The 15,283-nt window shown below is 45.6% G+C and overlaps 1 protein-coding gene and 1 long non-coding RNA gene across 2 annotated transcripts; one reads left to right on the forward strand and one right to left on the reverse strand.

Annotated features, from left to right (window-relative positions):
* Positions 1-998: 998 nt before the first annotated feature.
* Positions 999-12,538, reverse strand: LOC133214267 (cytochrome P450 2W1). Its single transcript, XM_061357054.1, has 9 exons — positions 11,436-12,538; positions 8,941-9,103; positions 6,963-7,112; positions 6,712-6,869; positions 5,756-5,929; positions 4,640-4,781; positions 4,067-4,251; positions 3,355-3,496; positions 999-1,594 (listed from the first exon to the last, which is right to left on the reverse strand). The coding sequence occupies exons 1-9, from the start codon at positions 11,790-11,792 to the stop codon at positions 1,404-1,406; spliced, it is 1,662 nt and encodes a 553-aa protein (XP_061213038.1). The 5' UTR covers positions 11,793-12,538; the 3' UTR covers positions 999-1,403.
* Positions 7,639-14,702, forward strand: LOC133214270 (uncharacterized). Its single transcript, XR_009726068.1, has 3 exons — positions 7,639-8,137; positions 10,723-10,843; positions 14,536-14,702. It is a non-coding gene; the product is annotated as an uncharacterized LOC133214270 (long non-coding RNA).
* The last annotated feature ends 581 nt before the right edge of the window (positions 14,703-15,283 follow it).

Genomic DNA, 15,283 nt, shown 5'->3' on the forward strand with positions numbered 1-15,283 from the left:
GTATGCATAACCTTTCACCCAGGAGATACAAGCAAAATCATCACATTTGTTGTCACTCTGCGCTCAGGATCAGCCTTTCAAGGCATTTGTATTTCTGTGTAATGCAAAGTTGGGAGGGGGGCATATGAAATGTAACGAAGATGTGGGATTCAGATTTTACTCGGTTCCCATGAAGGGGGAAACAAACAACATGATGAAGCATGTGATAAGAAAATGCATATGGAGAAGTGGCGATTCACAGGCAGATAAATGGATGAAAAGTTGCCTGAGCTATGCATCAGCTGGAATAAGATTGCAGAATATGATGGCAGATAAGAGTGCTACAGACAGGGACAACAGCCAGACAAAGCTAGAGAGGAAAGGAAAACAACCAAAATTGGGTCTCACCTAATCCCTGATCCCAATTCTCCTTGCATGAGCGTGTGCAATACAAAACTATTACACTGGGCACCATTTGCATGGCTGGTTCCAATGGCCAGACCATCTCAAATACCAAATTGACAGCTGGTGTTGGCTTTTAACATTAACCAGGAGGTCTGAAGTGAGGAACACTGTTTGCTCCTGTTTAACAAGGTTAAGAAAGACAGGGATACATGCAACTAGAAATGGGTCTAATTTATTTTTTCTGTATCATTCACCTTTTAAGATTGGTTGCTGGTACAAATCTCATGTGGCCTTATGATTTAGACTTCAGATTTGGAAATGTAGATCTTGTTTCATTCAGACTGAAGCAGTGTTGAACTTGGTGGGAGCAGTACTTGCTTATCTAAGCAGGTTTGCAGACTCTGGTGCATCTTTCAGGACATTGTTCCAAGGCAGAAATAACTTTGTCCTCAATCCATGTGAATCGATCTGTTTTTTTTCACTCCCAGTGTTTGACTTGGTGGCCAAGCCTGGCAGGGTTTTGCTAGAAGCTATGGATAATTAGGAAACTTGGGAAAGTTCAGGGTGTACCCATGGATGGTTCACATGTGTGACACACAGTGTATTTCTGTGTCTTTCCTCAGGATTTTGGGCAGATTTCTGTGCCAGTATGATCCTCACTGCTTCCCCATGGGAGCCTGGGTGTCACACGTACTACTCATGGGCGGCATCCCCTTCACCAGACCACTTCCTTGGTCCCTTCTTTGGCTCCATGCACCATCTCTCTTGAGAAGAAGTGTGTGTTTGTCAACCACCATCATGGTTTCTAATCAATCATATGCACCTCTTCATGGTATGGGAGCAAAGAGGGGGTCAGCAACCTATGGTGGAGAACATTGGAGTGGAAGTGGATGGAGACAGCGGGAAGGGGATGTGAAAGAGGGTGGTGTGGCAGCATGGGGGATGGCAAGTCCTAGCATAGCTAAGCTGGGTGTAAGCAGCTTCCCCACCTGTTGGGTTGCTCTTCAGCAAGGCTGTGGTTATTCACGCAGGATAGCACAGGTTGCCTGAGGCTGAGGCCTTAATGTGAAAGTCGTCTGGGGGACGGTAAGGTCCAAGTCAGACTCTGAAACTCCTGGCTGGGGTTGAAAAGTAAATGTCTGAAGCAACCCTACAAAGAAGACGAACAACTCCATCTTGGCAAGGCTTTCTCCAATGCAGTTCCGTCGCCCTGCAGATGAAAGCAGCATGTTTACTTGATGGAAAGAGCAGACTACAGCGTTTGCCATGCACATGTTAGCATCTGAAATGTTGTAATGGAAGAAGTAGCGACACCTTTAAATGCACCAGAAGTATTTTGGAGTAGAGGAACCCAAGTTGCTGAAGCTAGCTGTCCCAGTCACGCTGGCACAGTGTGCCTGCCTGGTCTCTTTTGTCACACAGCCATCTGCAGCAGCAAGTCACAGCAATATCACAGGGTATTATTCATTTATGGTGTACCTTCTCCTCTTCTTAGCTCTTCCGACTCCCTCAGCATCTTTAATCCATTCTCTTTGAAAAGCAGCCTTACAGAAAAATGCCACCTTCTCCCAAAGTGGAAGGGCTTGAAACTTACTTTTCCTGTGGAATTTATCCTAACATCCCACTTACAGAAAAGACCATGTTTCTTCTTTCCTACCCTCTCTCTGTGCTAGATTCCCAGCCCCTGTGTGGATGGTCCCTGTACTGTTGCAGCTCTTGGTGGACAAGCAAGGACTGGCTTTTTAACGTCCAAAGTCACTACTGAGGGTCTGGGGTTGAAGCAATTCTGGAATTCCTTCAAGCCATCCTTTCAGAGGAACAGCTGGAAAGTTTGAAGTTACATGGGAGGATCTGTAGGATTCTGCAGGAAATCTCCCTTTATAGCACTTAGAGCCTCCTGCAGTGTTGGGATTTGTTAAACTCCCAGCAAGACTCCTCCGTCCAGCTGTGCCCTTTCATATTGCACACTGCTGCAGCTATGCAGGGCACTGGCTGGGGGCAGGCATGTCTGGAAATGAGCAGCCTTTGGAAGCGTTTATGGCTGTTAGGAAGGCATGGAGAAAGAGATGTTTCTTATAGGATGGCTCAAGGGAGGATTTCTGGTACCTAACAACTGTTCCTACCGTTAGCTCAGTTTAAGTCCCAGGGTTTATGAGCCTCCAGAAAGAGAATATTAATTGTATTTGAAGGTGAAATTGAGATTAAAAAAAGAAAAATAAAAGAAAATGTTTGTGACTTGACCAAAATGACAGTGGAGATAGTGTCAGGGTCACCTCCGCTAACCACAGGGCTGCGCTTCTTCCTCTAAAAGAGCAGGTCTTGCTGGGAATCTTTGGCAGCTCTCAAAAGTGCCACTGGAAGAATCACAGACCAAGGTGATGTCTGGGAACAATCCAGGGCCTTAGATTTAAGATTTCATAGTGAAAGTAATAAGGGTTGGTGTATTCTGTCCTGTATGGGATCTCTGCTGGATGTAATACTAAGCCCAGGTGCAAGGCTTACTGGGACTCCCTTCCTTGGCCATGGTGGGCAGTGGATGAGACCTTGTCTGTCAGACCTGCTCACACATGGGACTTGAGACAGGATTTAAGGGTCCCTGGATTGTGCCCTCACTCCCAAGAGAGCTCATGGAACCCCATGCATAGCTGTGCTGGCAGCCCCACCAGTCCTGTCTGATTATCCACCTATTGCTGACAGCTTTGAGGCAGTTTTCGACCTTTGTTTGGATGCAGTTTATCTCTTTCTTCCCTCCAGTTGAACCCTTGGGAACCAATGCCTTTAGTGGTGAGAGAGGTGTAGTTTGAGAGCAGCTGTTTGCCTGAATGCAGAATAGTGGACTCTGTGCAGTTGCCTGGTTGCTTACTGACCAAGTTAAAGGCAGTACTTAGCCATGAAGACCCCATTAGTGTACATAGTAATAAAATGATCCTGCTATAGCCTCAGCTCTGTGCAGATCAGCCTGTTAGTTACCTGTGGAGAAGGGCAGGAAAGCCCCTTTCTTTACAAAATTCCCTTCAGCATCAAGGAAGTGGTTAGGGTTGAACTGATGTGGTGTCTCCCATTGTGTCTTATCCAGCAGCACTGAGGTAAGTGATGGGATTACAATTATACCCTGGAAGAGAAGTATATGAAAGCACCAAAGTTAGCAGAAATGCTTTGGTTTGGTTCATTTTGCAGCAGAGACTTCAGTGTTCCAGGACATTTGCTCCACCAGGGGTAGGTGGAGAGCTCTTGAAGGGTTTATCCCATCAGTCAGTAAAGAGAGAAGTCAGCGAGATTTTCCCAGCAGTGTCAAGGACTGAAGCCAAATGCCACGTGGTGCTGTGAAAACCTCAAGGAAAGGGTCAGATCCTGTAAATTACTTCCCTTGAAAGTACTTCACTGTGCAGATGGCATCAAGGAGGTAAACTGGGGTCACTTGTAGAGTGAGGAAGTGAGAGTGACAGAATTGAGTCCTACAATACCAGTCTCTCTGGATTCCATGTAGTTGGACGGGCTCAACTATGAAGCAATAGTCCTACAATACCAGTGTCATAGACTCAATATAGAAACTCTTCTGGGGATGATTCTGGACACCTGTTTTGGGCTTCTGTCCTGTAATCCCCTCTAAAAATATTGGTCTGTAGTGGCAGTGGCAAAAATGAGGAGGGTGGTGTGTTCCTGGGATGGAGCAGTTACCTACCTTGGGAAGGAAGTAGCCCCTAAAGTGGGTGTCAACAGCAGTACAGCGAGGAACGTGGGGCAGGAGGGTGATAAACCTCTGCACTTCATGTAGCACCGCATTTGTAAACGGCATGTTCTTCCGATCCTCATATGTGGCCCAGCTTCCAGCTTTGACGGTTCTCCCAATCTCCTCCTGCACCTTTTCTGGAAGGAACAAACAAAATGTATGTCCCTGCAAGGAAATGAACTCCCTCCTTGGATCTGGTTTGGGGAAAAACGTATTTTTCCAGGGTCTGGGGGGAGAGGGTTCCTTAAAACATCAGCTTGGGTTTCCCCCCCTCTATTTCTAGCTCAGGCATGTGGATGGGCTGTTTCCCCAGCATCATACTTTACGCTCCATCCATCCTCTTTCCTAGCAAGGCAAAGGGACTATTTTGTTGTGACTTTGATCAACGTCTAATTACATCAGGAATTCATAACAATTAAGAGATGGGATTCAGCTGTTAAGGTGAAAGAGCTTTTGTGGATCTGAGACCTCTCCCCTCCTCATATCAGCCATGCCACAGATAAAGTGTAGGTAAAAGGAGCTCACTTTGAATCTCTGGGTATTTCATCATCAGCAGGATAGCCCACTGGAGCGTTGTGGCTATGGTCTCTGTTCCTGCCATGACCAGGTCGAGTATGGATGCCATTAAGTTGTCATCATGGAACAGGCTGTCTTTCTTGTTTTTCTCCTTGAAAAATACAAGTGGTAAGAATGGTCTTAAAGCCATCATCAGTCTTAGCTTGGGAAATTCTGCATAGCCTATGACAGTGTTAACTATGATCTTGTGTTTGTGAACTAGGTGATAAAATGGACCTGATCTTGAATGCACATCATTCACCAAAGATGGGGACACCAAAGATGGAAAGTTTGGAGTGGAGTTTTGGTTCAGCATCCATCTCCACTCAGAAGCAGGCTGAAGCTCAGGACCAGATGCTGTTCACGTGCTCAGCCTTGCGGGTTTGGAAAGAGCCCTGTCCATCTATCCCCTTTGCAGAAGGAGATTCAGCTAATCCTAACTCTTAAGGACTCCTGCCCAAAGGCAGGTTTGAATCCCTAACAATGTTTAAAACGACCTTCAGGCCATTTAGGACTATACTGACCCTTCCTCCACATAGCTGGTGGAACACTTAGTGCCTAAGGTTGGCCTAGAGCCATTTTGAAAGAAGGAAAAACTCAGAGCCTAATTTTTTGTGTTGAATGAAACCAACTGATGTGTGAAACTGCCGAGTCTCTACTAAGGTTAGATGCAGGGCAGGACTAGGACTCGTACTGATGATTTATCGTTCAAATACTTAGTCTGTAGTTTGTCTTGGAGCAACAGTATCAATGATTAATTGATTTGTTGTCTTAAAAAGAAAGGCAGAGTCAGCTTTCATGTGACTTCATGCATTTTCTACTAGGAAAAAGGAGTTGATCTCATATTATTTGTGCTGCTATTTCAAGAATGGACTGAGACAGTGGCTTTCATATGGTAATTTTGATAGAAAAATCCCTACGGTAAATTCCACCAGCTGTAAGAGACTGACGCTTGATTTCAGTGCCACTAGTATAACAGCATGGATTTCAAGAAGTTTACACGAAATAGCTGAAATCAAGACTCAGCAACAGTTTTAACCAGAAAATCCAAAGGAGACATTACAATCAACAGAGTTAAGCAAATACCTCTTGTTGCTTGAATATCAGTGCATCAATGTAGCTCCTCACGCTGTTCTCATTGATATCCTCCCTGCTCGCCTTCATGTATTGCCTTAAAATGGCACGCACATCTTCTATTTTCCCAAGCATGATCTTGTGGGTTTTGAAAAGAAATCCCAGGAATGGGTAGAAATTGAAATACTAATGAGGAATTAAGAAAGAGAAACATTAAGTCTGTAGAAATATCAGCATGCTGAAACAGGTTCTTCCTAAGGCATGACGTATCAGTTGAGTTTTGTCACATAGTAGTATCTTAGCATCCCAGGGACTTCCCAGGCAGATTTTCATAGAGGAAGGCTTTGCTTATTGAACTTTGAGCCTTTATTTAGTACTACTTAATTTTAAGCATTTATGCTGTTGCTGGTACCAGATTAACCTGTACCAGGTCAGCCTCTCAACAGAGTTGGGACTTCAGTGTGTGTGGCCACCAGCCAGTTTCAGTCATTGTGAGACTAGTTAGTTTTTTCCAGCATCAGTTATGAAGGACTGTATATGATAGTTTGAAGGTAAGCAAAGTTTTCCTGGCACTCCCCAAGGAAGCATATTCATGCAGTCTGTGAAATGTCATTCACGTAGACATCAGTACTGAATGTGTCCTTATAGAAAAGACACATAGAAAACACAGCAAAGGCAAAGCCCAGGTGGTGCAATTATGCTGAAAAGGCAAAAACAGTTAAAATAATCATAGTTCAGTTCTCATTTTAGCTCTGCACAGATGTGCAGGATGATGCAACAGCAGAGTAGCAAAGGGTAATCTGGCAACACATTTGTGGTGACCAGGGTGGTATCTGGAGGACTGCCACATTTTAGGTGTAATGGTTCTGAACACTTGAGAACTACTGAATTAACACTATGGTTTGTGTTGATCACAGCTGTAATGTGTCTGTGTAAAAGAATGTTATTCTGTGGGACAGGTTGCTTACGTTCAAATATGGAGATCCCAGAAGAATCATAACTTCATCTATGAGTCTTAGGAGAGTGATAAATGTTGGGTCCTTATAGTCAAACCTCTCACCAAACAGCATGACAAAGGTGACGTTGATTGGAGCACAGTTGAAGGACGTCAAGCTAAAAGGTTCCCCTACAACGGGAGGAGAATGCAAACATTAGTGAGATGTTGCAGCAGCAGTGACATGTATGAGGCTGTACAGCACTGGGATGGTCTGCAGCTCACCTTGGAAGGATTTGATCATCTCAATAAGGAAGTGAAGCTCCTCAAAGATTCTCCCTTCTATCGTTTTCTTCCCCATGCCGAGGTTGCGCATGCTGGATACCGTGAATCTCCGAGTTGTTCTCCACAGCTCCCCAATAGAGAAGAACAAACCTGGGGGGGGCGTGAGACATTGCACTGGGCTCACACACAGAGGAGCCCCACCACATGAAACAAAGCAGGGGACTGGATGAGGAGGGATCTCCACAAGTGTTTCTGCTGCCCAGTTTCCCATGCGGATTTAGGGACTAAGGGTCTCCCATTTCTGTGTGCCCCATCCCTGTATCCTCTCACCTCCATTCTCCCAGTCTCACTGAGCCTGTAGTTTGGGAAAAACAAGCTCCCACCCAAACCAGTTTGCCACAGCCCTCTCCTTGTGTGCAAGATAAGCAGGTATAGCTTTCAAACTAGTATGGTTTGGCTGTAGAGCTGGGGAGGGATGTAGGTCTCAATCAGTCCTGCAACATTTCTGACCCCGTTTGGCTGCAAGTCTCAGGCCTCAAGCAACAACTTCGTATCTTTGAAGCTTATCCTTTGTCCTATTCCAGTCATAAAGCTATTTTATCAATGTGGAATGGGATAATTCAATCTCCACAACCCTCAGGCTGAGCTCTTCTATTGAGATTCCCATTGTAGTAGCATTGTGTTTTCAGCAATGACACTATTACTATCATTTTGTGGAGGTTTCTGAGTTCATGCCTTGATGATCTCTAACACCACAAAGCAGGGATGGGTATTTCATCCCATCAGGGTGTTGGAAATAGTATAAGAAAAACTTAGGTTAATATAATCCAAACACTATCTCAGATTGTGCCAATCAAAAAGCTAGATTCCAGCACTTCACATCTTCATCTTGGCTGCAAGGTTTTTAAGTGTGTTTGCTTTCTCTAGAATAAACACTGTTTTCAAGCAGTGTAATTTCCATTTGGAAAGCAAAACTTCTTGCTCTAAAAATGCCAAAGCAAATTTGATTTTAAATTTTTCTGTGATCGATGCAATTTCATCTGGATCATTCCTTTTCTGCAGCCTCAGAGTCAACAAACGGGCATGGTGAAATGTTCCCTGGGAAAGTCTGTGACCATGGTTACTTCACCCCTGTGAACTTCCACCTGTAAGTGTCTCGGACCTGGGCTGAGAAGGTAAGTGTGAAAGGACTTATAGTGCAATACTGCCGATCTACCCCATATTTTACATGTAAATCAGCTCTGAAAAATGCTTTTCTCCCCATCGATTCCTTTTCTTTATGTAGCGATAAATTAATCTATTGACATTATGGATGGCTAATTTAATTTCTAATTGTAATCCCAACTTCAGCCTGTAACCAGCATATAAAGCTGTCAGGTAGATGCTCAAAGTTAGAGCCACAGCTGAAGCAGAAGATGGAAAATCAAGGCAAAAAGTCCTCTGAAATACTCAGGGATGGGGAGTTTCCTTGGAAAAACTATGGGGCTGTTTGTGGGGGTGAATTTCTAGCCTCAGCCAGTTGCTTCTGCCTGAGCTTGTTTCTTGTTGATCCACAAGAGCCTTTGTGGAGAGGCCAGATGCAGGGGACTGATGATGTCCCAGATTGTGGCGTCTGGCAGTGGGAGAAAGGGAAAAGCGCTACAGCTCCAAACAGCCAAACCAGTTAGTCTGAAGTCCCCTGAAACCATGGGGAAGGTTTGTAAATTCCGCTCTCATTGACATCTGATGGAAATTAACCCCAAAATTACCAGTGCCTTTAAAAATCCCACTCCTCACCCTCAAATGGTTAGGACATGGATTAGCAAAAACGATGAAAAGCAAGGAGGCATTGCATGGAAGTGAGGAAAGCCAAATGTTTTCATTCTGCTTGGCTTCAGAAGGGCCCAAGGGGGATGTTTGAAAGCCAGGCTCCTGGGATGCACAGTTATGCTGGCACTAAGCAACACCTCCCACCCACCCTCACTCATTGCTCTAGTACCGTTTCCGTTCTGAATTTGGTCAAATATTGGGATGGATGGTCTGTCTACAAACTCCTCTGTGTAGTTCACAAGCGCCTCCCGCACAACTTCGTACCCGGTCAGGACCACAACTTTCTGGAACCCAAAGTGGAGGGTGTAGATGGGGCCATATTTTTCTGCAAGCTGAAAAAGAGGTGAGCTGTGATGGTCAGAAAGGGAAGGAGCGTGCATGGGGCAAGCACCTGTTCCTCTCTGGTATTACATCAGAATTGCATCTGCATTCTGATATTACATCAGTTGCTGCTTTTCTGACATTACATCCTGGCATCCTGCTGGGAATGGTGGTGGAGCCGCCACCTGCAGAATGGTGCCTGTGAGCTAAAGCTCATCACAGTCAAACCCAATGCATTTTGTATGGACACCTGTCTGGCATCCGTGTAGGTTTTAAGATTCTTGCCATCAAAGAACCCCCACCCCCATCAGTATATTATTAATCTGGTTTTGCTCTTAAAGAGAAAACAATGAAAACAAAAAACAACCCCAAACAAAACACCTAGAGTTAAAACTGGACCTCAAATGGCAACACAAGTTGGCAAACCAGAGAAGACATTTCGACGCAAATAATGATGCTGTCGCCCAGGAAAGCTTTGGTATAATGCTCCTTTTGTACCAAACCACTCCTGCATCCCTGCTATTAGACCAGAGGAACCGTTTGCTGCATGCTGGGTGTTTAGTTTGCCCTGGCTGACCACAAATTCCAGATCCATGCCCCTCTGCTCGGACATGGCTTTGGTACCTACAGCTCAGGTGAGCGCAGCAGGGAAACCCACAGCAGGAGCACCTAGCAGGTGATGAAAGCAAGCAGGAGGCTGCTCAAACTACTGCCTTTCCCCATGCCTGTACACAAAGTGATGCTCGTTTCGCACTGAGAAGGCTCTGGGTGTATCTTTGCCATATCACAGAAAGATTCTTTCACTGTTCCTTGCTGGCTGGTTTTCAAAGGCAATGCAATGCCTCAGGGAGCTGAAAACCCCTCCAGCAGCACGCAGTCCCACTGGCATATCCTATATGTGTCCCCGGAGCCACTGTGCTGTGCTTTGGTCCCTACTCCTCTTAGCCCAGGAAAGGGGTCTGTGGCAGAGTGAGACAGGCTGATGGGGGAATCCATGCTCCACAAGGACTGATGTGTGTGCCTGCTTCTTGGCAGCTTGATAACAGCATTCAGGGACAGCTGAGAAGAGTCTGGGCTGGGCTGAAGCAAGGTGATGGGAAGCCACAGTCCAAATCTGCTGTCTAAGCAAACACACAGTGTATACATGCAGCCCCAGCCTGTGCCAGTTCCTCCGGGAGCTTCCTCAGGGATGAGGGGAGCACCCCATCAGGATGCAGGCACCAACAAACCCTGGTGCCTGCTGCTTTATGTCATCACCGTTTTTTGCTCTCTGTGGGGTGAGATGGAGGGATAACCCCTTTGGAGTAATCCCAAAGTAAATGCAAACATAGGCAATACCAAACAGAGCCTAGCAGGTGATGAAAGCATGCGGAGGTAATTCCAAACCGCCGTTCAGAGGCTGCAGCAACGTCTGCCGAGCCCCGCTGGGTAAACTGACCCCAGCCCTGACATTGCCCATAACAGCACCAGGTGCTGGGAGCCTCACCTGGCGGCAGAGCTCTCCCACTACCTGGCTGCTCCTATAGAAGCACCAGTGTTTGCTGAGCACCGGTGTTATGGGAGCCGTGTCGACGCCACATCGTGAACCGCCGTTGTCTGTTTGCTCACTCTCTCCCTGACCCCGGTGCAGGTCGATCCCTGCTGGTGCTGTCTGCTGAATCAAGGGGAGAGCCCTGAAGAGCCTGACACAAGCACCCCGGGCTGTGCCAGCCTCATCTTGCACAGGAGAACCTCTTACCACCATAAGCTGGGTGAGTTGTCTTTAATTACAGGTTAGTAGAAGAGCTTACAGGCTATTCGTTCTGGTTCCTCAGCACAGCTTTTCCATCCCTCTTCTCGTACTGGCATCCAGATTTTAATGCGTATCCAATTCACCAAGAAGGAAGTGGATATTGCATGGGCCATCTGCATTTGGCCCTCTCTGAAGCAGTTTTGGGGTCACTGCATTGTAGAATTCCACTTGCCGGTTCTCCAGGGCGGAGGAGAGGGAAGCGGTTTCATTTCATGTTAGTTATGTCCTAACGCTTTAAACGATTTTTAAGTGCCCCAGCTGTCAAATGAATAGTTGAAATCCCACAAGCATTATATACTTCGTGTACATCACCACAATTACATGAAGAAATCCTGTATTACCCAAAGGTCTTTTTTTAACGGGTGATCCCTCATAAATGACATCGCATCAACGCAGACACTGGCTAGAAGAAGCCTAGAAAAATGTTATAAAGCAGTTTTCACACCTTTACAGTTTAGTTTGAATTAAAAAAGACAAAAACTTCTCACTGATAACATCCCAGGCAGCTTTAAGAATCTATAAGGGTCTGGGTTTGGGGGTTATTGTCCTACCTTCATTAGTGATTTATCTTGCCTTCTAATGTCCACCAAGTGCAGGTTACCAATGATCGGAAGAGGAGTTGGACCAGGAGGAAATTTAAAAGCTGAATTTTTATAGCCAGTTGAAAAATAGACTGCAGCTAACAATACTGCTGCACACAGCAGAGAAATTAATGTAGGATCAGAGATAGATGAAATTAAAAAAGACATAATTATTTTAGCTATAATCTGGTATGGGGGAGCTAGAAGCAATAAAAATGCAGTGGCACTGTTCAGTTTCTGCCAGCTGGCTCTCTGTTTGCTCTCTGCGATCGCTACAAGCACTCGATTCTTATTAAGGTTTGTAGAGTACCTAAATAAATACTGCATACTCCACCCTCTTTAAACACCTCAGAGAATGTGGTCTAAGCAGTTTGTAAAGCCTGTCCAGAAGTAAAGAGAGTTTCAAATTACAAACCCATGCATGTGTGTGCAAGAACATATACATGGGAAAAGGTGCTTGGCATTCTTCTATAACCTCCTCCTCCCCTGAGACCTCAGGGTCCTTCATTAGCAGCACTGTGACCCTCCAAACACTTCAGTGACACCGAGAAATAGAAAGGTTTCCTTGAATCCTATTAGAAATCTCCAGGTTTAGGTTTGGGTAGAATTTGAGATCTCCATGTTACCAAAGAGAAAAATAGTATTGTCATGGGAGACTTCAGCTTTCTTGATGTCAAATGGAGATCAAAGGTTGTTAATGATGGTAAAGCCCATGTATCCCTGGAGGTTCTTCATAAAGTCAGCTCTGAACTGCCCAGAAGGGATGGGATTTCAGACTTGGTGTCTGAAGGACAGGACATGTAATAGCTAGCCATGGAAAATTAGCTTGGATCAAGTGATCATGAGTGGATTCATGAGTGGAATGGAAAGACAAAATTAGATTTGAAACCTTGGGGAAGATTTTGCCTTTTGCAAGAGCACCTTCTAAGAAACAGAGGGAAGATGATGAAGTTAATGAAAGCAGATGACCTGTTAGGCTTCAGAAGGGGAACAAGAGAGAAGAAGGGAATGATTTTAAATTAAAGATGCTAAACACCTGGAGCTTGCATCCCTCATAAAGGTTTAAATCCTGTATGGAAAGAATAGTGGTTTTCAGGAAGACATTGGGAATAAACAGTCAATAGAATAAGATTGTTCAGGGAAGAAAGAGCTGTCTTACATGATCAGGAAGTGCAAGGTTAAAGGTACATTTGTCCAAAGGTTAGATCATATAAAGGCCATTATTCAGCAAATACGGTTCCTAAGCAAATGCAGAATTACAGAGGGAAGTGGACCTAATCTGAAGGGAAACATAGCAATGGTTAGCATGGTCCCAGAGCAAACGGCTGCTGTGTTGCACATTGGAGCTGCCTGAGCAGTGTGGAGATGTTACAGCACAAGAGACACCCAGAAGCAGAAGAAGCTCATGTGTTGCAACATTTCTGGGATATTCTTTTTTATTAGTTTCCAAGAAATGGGCTGGAGGCAACGGTTTCCCCCAGAGCATGCCAAGGATGACTCAACCTGCCTGCTCTAGTGCGTGGAGAGGCAGAGGGGCTGTAAAGACAGGCAAGAAGGATCAGGGCTGGCACAGGATGCAGAACGTGGGCACCACGATGAGAACTTGCGATGGCATAATTATGCTTTGTGCCCTTTGCAAAATGTTTGTTCCTGCAGGGTTTTGTTTCACTGGGAGCACCCTTCAGTGCAGAAGTTACGTGCTGCTCTCCTGGTATTTCATCCTTGCCCTGGAAGCTGCTAAAATCATAAAAAGGCCTTTCAGAAAGAGACTTAAATTATCTCTGAAAAGCCAGGGGGGAGCGTATTGAGGCTTTTTAAAACCAGGCTCTGAGTGCAATGCATTAAAATGACAAAACGTAAGTAAAGCTCTTGCAATGACAAGAAATTCCTGTCTCAGTAATGTGTCTGGTACGTGTTTCACTCCGGAGCTGCACTGCTACGTGCTCCCCTGCCTGAGCACACAGAGCTAAGCACAAAGCACCTGCCAGGAGCTGACACAGCTCTGGGTGCATTCCTGGGGCAGCCAGGCCCCTCGGGATGCTTGCAGCCAGGTTGTTTTGGTTGTCCTCCATCCCTTGTGCCCACATGGCAGTCTCCGGCCACAGCATGTGAAGCCAGTGGTGGTGAGGACGTGGAGCACGGGCGTCATCCAGCAACATTGCGCTGCCAATTAGCCAGCCTGGGGAGAGCCAACCAGTGAAGCACCAGCCCTGCATCCTTTAAATTAACTTAAATCCCCCCAGATCTCTGCATCTTCCCTGTCAGTCCCATTCTTGACCGGCAGCGCATCCTGGACTGCAGCCTCAGATAACTCCTGCTGGCTTTTACTGTGATGAGTTCCTTCTAAGCAAGGGCAGGAGCCATAAGAATCACTGTAATAGGCCACAGCAAAGACCCATCCAGAGCCACATCATGTCTCAGACACCAGCTGTGATTTTTTGGGATTGGACATCCAGTTATTTCCTTTGAGCTCTTTGTAGCTATGCGTATTGCTCACTCTGCATTGCTAAACGTGTCTTCGCTGCATATTGCCAGGGATCCCTGTCTAGAGTGGGTGTATTAAAGGTAGTGCAGCCCAACTTTATCAGTCTGACCCCAAATCAAGTTTATCCTGCAGCAACAGATGGATCAACAGCAACAGAGCAAAATATTTATTTATTAAGTAGGAGATAAGATCAGACTTGCAGTAGTTACACTGCAAATAGAGCAACAGCAAAACAAACATAAGCAAGAGTTACAGGCTCCTTGAGATGTGACCAGAAGCTGGGGCTAGCACTGTGGTAGGTACAATGCACTACCACTGCAATAACAGTACAAGTACAAGGTATAGTGCAACTATTAGTGCTGCCTTTAGTTACATGAACTAAAGCTAGTGTGAAGAGTCTGTGTCATAGCCAAAGACTGCCCCACCTTGTCATCCCTTCATATTCTCTCCTGCTTTCTTTCGTTCCATTTGCAGCATAGATCAGCCTTAGGTGACAGCAGCTTTAGTTTTATGTTATACATTAACCATACCTACCCCCTCAGTCTCTGTAAGTTTCTGTTTCTCCCCTTTTTCTTTTCATCCCAGCCTGTCTTTCTTGCCTCAACCAGCACAAAAGCATCTTCAGTGACTCACTGCTCCCTAACCCACCTTTGGTTTCCTCCTTGTTTCACAGCACACAAAGCAGCCTCCTCTCTTGTACCTGCACCACTATTCAGATCTCACACACGTATCATGCTTCCCTCAACTGTTGTAAGCCTTGTTCCTACTCCTGACGGCTGTTACGTGAAATAAATCATTAATTGTGGTAATCAGTTGCTTTAGGACAGCCACAGTCTCTGGGGTGTCACCAGCTTTCTGCAGAGACCCCCCAGGACATGTTGATGGTACAAGTGAATGACTTGGTAACAAAGCCCATCCTGCTTCTTTTTCCAGACTCTGTTTCCAGTTTTACATCTGTTTTCACAGCGACTACGTTCAAAATCCTATTATCCATGACAGTGATGCAGGATCTCTGCTGGCAGAACATGAACATTATCAGCTCTGAATTTGTAACTTCAGCTCGTATGAAAGTGGCCAAAGCACATTCTGCAAGCACCAAAATCTCACTCGCAGTTCTTACTGCACTGGGCCTGCTCCTGCTGTGTGCTGAGCACATGTAACTTCCATGGGAGCCCATGGCAGTGGCATTTGCTCAGTGGTGCAGGCACTGTTACTCTGACTGGAGACCTTGCTGCCTGTCCCTGACACAAGGAATGTCTAAAGAGGAAGATATCTTGAAGTTGCTGGCTGTCTGCAGCTCTGCACCAGATGCACAGCCTCTGTGTACCTGGTC

The sequence above is a fragment of the Neopsephotus bourkii genome, unplaced genomic scaffold, assembly GCF_033783945.1.
Source record: "Neopsephotus bourkii isolate Nb327-2 ecotype Australia unplaced genomic scaffold, CSIRO-AGI_Nbou_v1 NB_882, whole genome shotgun sequence".
Classification (NCBI taxonomy): Eukaryota; Metazoa; Chordata; class Aves; order Psittaciformes; family Psittacidae; genus Neopsephotus; species Neopsephotus bourkii.